This window comes from Nuphar pumila, chromosome 10 (assembly GCF_984573655.1).
Source record: "Nuphar pumila chromosome 10, dmNupPumi1.hap1.1, whole genome shotgun sequence".
NCBI classification, from domain to species: Eukaryota; Viridiplantae; Streptophyta; class Magnoliopsida; order Nymphaeales; family Nymphaeaceae; genus Nuphar; species Nuphar pumila.
The window spans coordinates 32,153,532-32,163,292 of record NC_143258.1 but is presented as its reverse complement, the minus strand read 5'-3'; the positions used below and the strand labels follow the sequence as shown (position 1 = coordinate 32,163,292).

The window sequence follows — 9,761 nt, the reverse complement described above, 5'->3', positions numbered from 1 at the left end:
TGTCACCAAACTTAGAGTAATTTCATGAATCATATTGATAATTCAAGTGTCTTAGTATTTAATGAATATTTGATTGTGTTGCGTGTACGTTTGCATTGATCACACGATTCACCTTTGGGCACTTGATCTGCCCCGTAAGTATAAAGGGGACTCGAGGCACCTTGTAAGGGTGCATTTGTGTATAAGATTTTGTGGATTATTAAAAACTCTGTGGCAAGTTAGTGTGGGCAATGGACCCACCTCGTGAGTTGAGCTCACTTATGTCAGACATATGCAGTTACCCGTACTTTTTTTTTTATGAATATCTCATGCGATATAATTATAGAGAGGTCTTCCTTTGGTTAGATAATTAATGAAATATTCATTGTTGAATGCTAATGTCAATCATGTTAGTTGATTGATCATGATCGTACTGCTTATCTTTGATCATAATGCTAGAGTTGTACCTTTCTTGCTCACTTGCTCGATATTTGATGTTATTGCCTAAGTACGTTAGTGGTTGACATTGTTGTTTATTTCTTGGCATTATTCTCTACTTATTGCAGTTACACTTATTTAATCACTTCAATTGTGTTAATTGTCTCACCACGATGCACATATATGTTCACTTGTATATATGCATTGATTGTGATATTTTACCTGTTCTGTCATGATAAATTCACTTGTGTTATTGCTCTGGTTAATTATGTTATTAGATGCATAGCATGTTATGCATGCTATGATTTGCACAAATGGATTATTGTGGATGATTTCTCACAAGCTCGCATGGGGATACAGGTGTTTTACTTCTCATGTTGCGATGGAGCTCGATGTGCGGCGGAGGACTGAACCCATACTTCTAGAACGTAAAAGATCTTGGCAGTTGATTTTTTTGTAAAAAGGGGAATGTTGTATCATCTTGTAAAATATGGTTAGTAAAATGTTTCATCCTGTTGTTCTCTGTAACCTGCCCAGAATTTTCACTTGTTTTTCCCTTTTGTTTTTTCCGCTTCGCACAATGTATTTCAGAGAAAAAAATTTACCCTGAAAATTTCAAGGATTTTTCAAGCCGGGATTCTGGGGCGTTACACCTTCTCCTTCCTTTGCCTTTCCTTATTCTCCTCGTCCTCCTTCTCCTTTATTTACTTTTCATTCTCTTCCTTGTCTTTTTTCTTCTTTCTTTGCCTTTCTTTCGCTTCCTCATCTTCCTTCTCCTTCGTTTACCTTTCATTCTCTTCCTCGTCCTCGTTCTCCTTTCCTTATCTTTCTTGTCCTTTTTCTCATTTTCCTTCCTTTGCCTTTCTTTCTCTTCCTCATCTTCATGTTTTTTCTTTTGCCTTTCCTCTTCCATCTTCATTATTTGCCTTTTTTCTCTTCCTCCTCATTCTTTTTCAATTACCTTTCCTTCTCTTCCTCCTCCTTATTCTTTCTTTGCCTTTCTCTCTCCTCCTCCTCCTTCTTCCTTTGCCTTTCCCTTTCCTCCTCCTTCTTCATCTGCCTTTTCTTCCTTTGCTTTTCATTCTCCTTTGTCTTTCTTTGTTTTTTTCCCTCTTCGTCATCCTTCTTCTTCATCTCTAGTTTTTCCTCATCCTTCTTGATTTGCTCTTTAGACTCAATGTTTGATGGATAATGCTCTGAATTATACAATTCAAATGCTTTATCCCTGTCTTTATCATTCTCAATCTTCATTATATTTTGGTACCTTTCATAACGCTCATATATATGAGAATGATTGATAATTTTTTCAATAATCATCCCATCGAACAACGAGGGCTTTCTTATCTTACGAGCTTTAGTCATTACTAACCTGCACAACACATAAATTTAACTGCATCATTATATGTTACAACCGCCTTTCCAAGTATATAATAATATAAATTATCTCATTCGTTAAACAATTACCAACATTACGAATCGTCATAATATTTGGCTTCATAAGTAAACATCGTTATAAGATTTAGCAAACTTAAGTACAAATCGAGGTAACTTTATAAATACACATAGCTATTGCTTTAAATGTATAAATCATTGCTGCCTCAAACTTACAAATCATAACCTTCATAAGTACATATTGTTAACGTTTGGGCTTCATAAGTAAACATTGTTGTACGATTTAGCAAATTTAAGTACAAATCGTGATAACTTCATAAATCATAAATACACATCGCTAGTACTTCAAACATATAAATCGTTGTTGCATCAAATGTACAAATCACTACTGCATTAAATGTATAAATCATTGTTGCATTCTAACGTACAAATCGTTGTAAAAATGTAGCCATCATAGGTACATATCGTTGTAATGTTTGGCCTTCATAAGAACAAATCGTGCTAATTGTTTTTCGACGCCCAGAAGGTGGATAAGTACAAATCGATTTGTTTTAAAATAAAAATAACAAACAATGATAAATAGTGCATCGTCAGAAGGAGCTCCTGTTACACCAAATGATGCAAACATTTACTACTTAGGGCAAAAACAGAATGTTTGGACTTTAGAGTTAACATCATCATTCATTTTCTACATCGATGACATTTTTATCTTTTTTTGAAATCGGTGTTTCACTTTTCGAGACGAAGGATCTTGAATAATCGTTTCACTTTTTTAGATAGAAGATATTTGTGTTCTTTTCGTGAATCATTGTTTCATGGCGAGAACTGCAAGAAAGAGAATTTAAGTCTTTGCAACCACGTCGGACTCTTATATGACACTTACACACAGGAAGATACCAGCCCATTCAAACCCCGAAAGGGCTCCATGTTGTCAAAATGGCAACCATGAAAAAACAAAGATGCCCGCCTAACAAAACAAAAAGCATTAAAGAGAGAAGAACGGAGAAAAACAAAAAACAAGTGGCAAAGAAAAAGTCAAAGTTATGTATACGAAACTTTCTAGGGCTTTACAGTGGAGGAGGGGGAAACATAGATTTCTGTCCGTATTTCTGCTTCTTTTTCTTTTCGTTCCTTCTCTTTTCGCTACCTCGGGAGAGGAGAGGAGAGGAGTTAGGAGATGTCGATTGCGACGCGGGTCGAGAAGGCGACGAGCGATCTGCTCATTGGCCCCGACTGGACCATGAATATGGAAATCTGCGATGCTATCAATTCCGATCTCTTGTACCTCTTCTTTTTTTCTCTTTTTTTTTTTGTCGTTGTCCCTTTCCAGTGCTTCTTGCGTTTGGGTATTTCATTCATTTAAGTCTGTATTTTTAAGCGAATCTTTTTGATGATTTCTCGATTTTGAAGAGGAATTGAGGGGTTGTTTCTTGTTGTTTGGCGATTGGGTCAGGCAAGCGAAGGAGGTCACCAAAGCCGTGAAGAAACGCCTCCAGCACAAGAATCCTGCTGTTCAGCTACTCGCCTTGACGGTAAGCAGAGGCCCCGTTTCCTTTTTTTTTTCCCTTCTTCTAATTCTTTTGGTTTTGTGTTTTCTCCTTCTTCTTCTCCCCCCATGTTTATCTTCATATCACGAGGTTATGTTTGTTATATTTATTTGTCTTTGGATGATCTGATAAATTGGCTTCCTACCCAATTTGAGTATTATGGACCGGTATGTGCCATATTAAATTTTGATGTTTAGTTGCATGTTTTCTAAACCAGAGCATAGAATTATGATCTCTACCATTTATATAGTAGAAAACATGTATAAGATTGGGGATCTCTTACGTTTATATAGGTCTTTGAGAGAATCTCAAATCAGCAGGACCAAAACTTTGCAATGAAAAAAATGAGTTTCTTTTGTTGAAACAATTCACTATAAAACATGTTTTCCAGTAAACAAGCAATAACATACGCATCTACAGAATCAGATTAAGTGAAGACCACCTGCATCTATGACCTTTCGACGTGGTTCAAAACAGTGTCAACGATATTGACGATATTTTGAAAATATCTTAATGACAATTTCAGGTCAGCCGACAATATCAGCAAAATCTTGCGATATTTGCAAAATATTTCCAGAAAAAGAAAATATCATGATATTATCACGATATTTTTGAAAAAGAATCTTATTTTTATATATTTCAAGTTCATTTTTTTGTATTTTTAAAGCCTTTCAAACTTATTTCCTTATATTTTTCCAAGAAAACGATACAAAAACCTATTACTCTCCTACCATTGTTATTTTTATATTTTTAAAATTTTTTATTACTCCAGAGATTTTCCCAAGAAAAACTACTTAAATGTCTATGAGAAATCCCTTGTCAAAAAATTACCTTGAGCAATACAAGTGATTGTGGTCCATAGCAGTCCATACACAAATTGGGTAAGACATACCAATGTTACAAACCCTTTTTTTGCCCCCAAGTCCGACCTAGAATATATGCCCCCCGTCCTGGATCCGCCCCAATGGTAGCCGCCCAACCTGTTTGGGACTCTGCATTAATTATCTCAGAGTTCACCCCAACCTCGAGTCCTACCCTGGCTGGGACTCTGGTGGGACGCCCCTTGGATTCCAATCCAGGGAGGGACTTTGGATGTATACTTTATCTTAATCTCATTTTTTGTTCTATAGTCATGTATAGACCTTATTTCTTTAATGAAATTCATTGAGTTGATTATCTAAATTTCGTTCACGGTTCGTGTGTGTGATTGCGAAAGATTCTGCTCCCTCACTCATCCATTCATCCCTGTTCATTGCCGGCTAGTCGTGAACAAATTTCTCTCTTTCAGCCATGCCCTCTGCCTACCGCCTACCGCCTCGATCCCCATGCCCAGCTAGGAGAGTCACATCTCTCTCTCACATGTACTTTCTCCCTTGTCGTGTCCCTACCTTGGGCATGTCTAACATGCCCTCTTTTTTGTTGTCGTGTCCTCTCCTTAGACATGCCTATGCCACCCTCTGCGTGGTATGGTTTCCCCTGTGCAAGCCTAGCTTCTGAGCCCTGCCCGTTCTGCGTGCTTGGATATAGTAGGATTGACCCCTATAGGAATCAGATCCTATCATTTGGTATCATAGCAGACGTTCTCCAGAAGCCACGCTGACCAACTGGACTACATTGAGCAACACAACAAGGGGCCATGCCTTTATCGGTTTTCGTGCAGTGACTTGGGTGTTTGGACATCCTTCTCGGTTTTTGTGCCATGTTTTAGTACCCGTACAGGTTCAATTTCCAAACTTCTAAATTAAAATTTGAATCGTTAGAATCCGACATCTAGCGACCCCGATTTGACTTTTGAAAGTCAAGCCAAATTTATGTTCTTAGGAAGGATTGGTACAAGCCTGCATCCAAATTCGGTTTTAAAAATTTGTGTTTCTATAGTTAGACAACTTTAAAAATCTTTAAAAAATTACCCTAGCTAGCCTTACCTGTCCCAGATCGAACCCAATTTACAAATCAAAGAAATCGAACCCAATTTACAGATCAAAGAAATCATATTTCGTTCTGTAGATCTATGTAGTCAAAAGCTCTAGGCGATGTCTAGTCAGTAGACCCCTACAGATACTAGTCGAGTACTAGGCGGGACTAGTCGATACCCCAATCAAATATAAAAAAGTACACAAAATATAGATAAAATTATGTTTAATTATTTTACTAATAAGATGATTTCATTGCACGATTACAAAATTACACATGCTTTCACAAAATATATTAATATACATAACCAAAATATACATCTATAATTGTACGCATACAAATATATATATATATATATATTCAATTATTCATAACATATTCTGTATAATCAACAAAATATTCTTTCAACCTTTCACAAAAGCACAATAACACATACATATATAAATAACATATTACATAATTCATAATACTAAACATGCTTTCACTCTTGTATAGACAAATTCATCAAACAAAGTAACACAGACATATATAAAAAATGTAATCAATTAAAATTAACTTAGCATGCTTTCAATGTTTCACAAAAAAAATCCCAAAAGAAAAACAGCACATACACATAAATATAATAACTAAGCATGTTTTCATGATTTTACAGAACAAATCACACGAATACACGCACGTACATATAATTATATATACAAAAAATTATATATATATATATATATATATGAATAATAAATAACTAAAACTGCCCTCATGCCTAGGCGGAGGCAGCTTAATCTCCGATTAGGTGCCTTAGTCGACAAAATTGATACCTTTTAAGGTACCCACCTAAAAATTGCAAAGCCTAGGCGTTTTACTTAGCCTTGACCTACTAGGCGGACTAGTTGGTGCCTAGTCAGGGCTTTTAATTACATGGCTGCAGATATTGTTTTTTAGCCAACCCTGTCAGATCCGGTGCTTAGATCCTGACCGGTTTCTGACCGACTTCTTCCAAAAATTCCCTAGGCCAGATCCCATAGCCAAAAATTCAAAAAATATAACCATAGGAGCGTACATGGACTATAGACTCTATTTAAAAAGGTACGAGATCCACAACAGGATCCACTCCTATGATCCAAAGTGATACCCTAGTCTATTAATTAATTAAACATCATTAATTAATTAGTTATTAAAAATTGTCATTATTTTTTTTTAAATTCAATTTCTAAAATTATAAAAAATGCTAGGCATTACAACGCACCCTTGAACGCCCCCTTTGAAGAGCCTTGAAAGCAAGTGGGGCCCACATGGGGTGCCCCCTCTAAAAGCCTCCAAGGAAGGGCGAGTTGGCCTCCCCTATATGCGCACACCACAAGGAGCATTAACCTCCTCCAAGGAAGTCGTGTAGCCCCTTGGAGCTCCTTCCTTGGAAGTCCAATTAGGCCTTGTGAGATGGGCCTCTTAAGTGCCTTGGGAAAAAGGGTTTTACCTAGTTTAGAATTAGGTGCTTTGTTATTAGCATTCTAGTTTTAATGTACTTGTTAAGTGTATTTTCCTTTTAATTATGCTTTGATAGTTGTGGAGTTCCCTTGGTCTATAAGAGACCCAAGTTCTGTATTTTGAGGATAAGAAATCAATTGAAAAGCTGGAGCTCTCCCTCTTTCTCTCTCTATTGGGCGTGTCCCACTCCTCTATCTCTCTTCTTTGGCTCCTAGGCCTTCTTCCTCTAAGATCGGGTCCCCTCCTTGACCTTGATGCGAGTCCCTACCTCTTGACTCGTCTCCCTCTCTCTAAGGGCCAGTCCCTACCTCGTGTGGCTCTATAGTGGTTGATCCGTGTGATCAGTTCACTCTTGTGGACTAAGGTTGCTGCCAAGGCCCACCTTCAAAGTGGTTTGAGTTCGGTGCTGGCGTTCCAAACCTTCCCCAGCCTCAACTGTGAGGCCCAGACCTTTACAGCTGGACCAAGACTGAAGCAGACCATCAGGACACTCAACTAGGTTCAGTAAGTGTGCTGATCCCCTGCCTTGCCTTGCCCAAACCATTGAAACCCAATCTATGTTCAGATTTGGATCTGCTGTAAACTGCAGATTCTAACCTGACTTCACAAGACCATATCCCCCTAATCAGACCTCAGTTGAACCTCAGATTTTAACCATAGGTGCTCGAAGGTGTCCCTGGCCAACCCTTCAAAAATCAGCCCCAGACTCAGTCCCAGTTAGGAGAACCATCTGTTTTACTAGACCCTGTCAAACCTGAATCTCAGTCCATACCCGTTTTCCTATGGTCTAATCCAGAGTCTATAAAACCCAAACCCCATGGAATTTGGTTCTGATTTTTCTACATAACCTTCTTACACGTGTCCCAGGCCTCCCCACAAAATTTGGCGATTTTTAGTGGTCCCGTTTGGGAGCACTGATTTTTTTCTCGAAACTGGTCAGAGTCAAACGTAACCTGTTTTCTGTCTACTCGATTTTGTCCAAACCCATTGTGTTAGAACCTAGTTTGAACCCACCTGAGCCTGGCACGCATCAGGAAGTGTGATTCCCACTCATTTCCCACTCGTTCTCTTTCGCTTCTCACTCCTTCCACTTCATTCCCCTCACTTCCCCCTTTTTTTGTGTTTTAATGTTATTATATATTTTTTCAGCTTCGCTCTCGCTTCTCACTCGCCTCCCCCTTGCTTCCCACTCATTTCCCCCTTATTTCCTTCACATTTTTTTTTTGCTTCTCACACACTTCCACAATCGCTTCCGAAACAAATCCTGCTTCGTGCTTCCTGCTTCATATTGATTTTTAACACACATCACTTCTCGCTCCTTGGTAATTATGAATCAAATTGGTGGACTTCTTTGTTGAAAGTCAAAAGTATTACACCACGGGCCTCCTTTTCACACAGAATTGGCAGACAATACTTTTGGGGATTTAGAAAGTATTTTGTTACCAACATGTAAAGATAGGATGAGACACCAACTTTAGTAATGATCCTTGGTTAGATGTAATCAAAGGAATATAGTATCATGAAATAGCGCGGAACCCAAGACATTCCAAGTAGTAATCGAAGTGCCAAATCAAAATACATTTGAATACTAATAAGATAAAAACTATTACAAGTTTTGTGAATAAATGATTTCATTCACAATGAACAATAAAATACATAAAAAATAAATACATAAAAACCTCACTACAAAATGCACTCAAGAACACTTAAAAGTATCTAGAACTACCCGTCACTCTCTCACCTTTTAAAGGCACTACCTACCCATATTTATAGAGAAAAGTAGAGAGAAGTGAAATGGAGAGGAAATGTCATCTCTCGTTAAAGAATGAGAGAGAGCTCCCAACGGCTCGAACTCTAGCCATTGGGAGCAAGTCAAACTAGCTTTGACTTGACTCCCATATATATTATATATATTTATAATATATATAATATTATTATATATATTATATTATTATAATATATAAAAAAAATATATTAAACAATATATATATATATATATATATATATATATATATATGCATATTTGTATACTTATATTACATTAATCTTAACCCCCCAAACTTATAGTGTAATGACCCCAACTCATACTCCTTAAAAGTGCTAAATTTTTTTTTAAGCAAGTGTGAAAACGATCCCAGAGACCCGGGACCTTTACAGTTAATCACCACCACCACCATAAGAGATCTTATATTCATCTTTCATACCAAACCATGATCAAACCAAACTTCATTTATTCAAATGTAAAGAGTCTGAGACATAACAACAACAACTCCTCCTCCTTCCTCTCAAAACAATTGGGGTTAGCGATATGAGTTTGAGACATAATTAATTAAAAGTAAAGAACGACAAAAGGAAAGAACTACGCCATCCAAAGAATCTGCCATGTAGTCGTGTGACCTCCTCGTGACTCTTTTCAGAAGCAGGTCACCTCACTAGGCATCTAAGGCTGCGAAAAACACAAAAAGTAGGGTGTCAGAATCCAAAGAATTTTGTGTATGAATCTCTCTAATGAAATAAATAAGCATAAAGAATACATATAAGATTCATGCAATAATTTATAGAGATGTATTTATATCAATTTCATAATTTAAATAATTATGTAAGTAACAGAGAACAAATGATAAACAAGAGGGAACAATTAATGTTAATAGGAAACCATAATTATACATTAAAGACATGTTATTATGCAATAGAGAGCACATATCATGTATTTGTCCATAGATAATAAGTAAATATGCATGATCTAATGCATAGCAGGATTATGCATGATTTCTATTCATATGTATGAATAAATTATTATCTTTTACCAGAATACTCTTTTTATATGCATGTCCCTATTAGATGTACACAATTTAAGTTTCTCTTTTTATTATTATCATTACCTGGCGGATACACCAAACAGGTAAAATCCTCGAGGTCAAGTAGGGTTCTTAAGGTAACTTAGCACATAAATTGTATTTTATTACTGGGTTCTAAACTTAACTCTCGACCGAAACAACCTTCAGAACATTA

The 9,761-nt window shown here is 36.9% G+C and overlaps 1 protein-coding gene across 1 annotated transcript in view; it reads left to right on the top strand.

The window, feature by feature from the left end:
* The first annotated feature begins 2,879 nt into the window (after positions 1-2,879).
* Positions 2,880-9,761, top strand: part of LOC149826616 (TOM1-like protein 6) — a 93,813-nt gene continuing 86,931 nt past the window's right edge. Inside the window, exons 1-2 of the mRNA XM_090018907.1 lie at positions 2,880-3,090; positions 3,263-3,341. Coding sequence (XP_089875033.1) covers positions 2,987-3,090; positions 3,263-3,341 — 183 coding nt within the window. The 5' untranslated portion in view covers positions 2,880-2,986. The remainder of the gene's footprint in view (positions 3,091-3,262; positions 3,342-9,761) is intronic.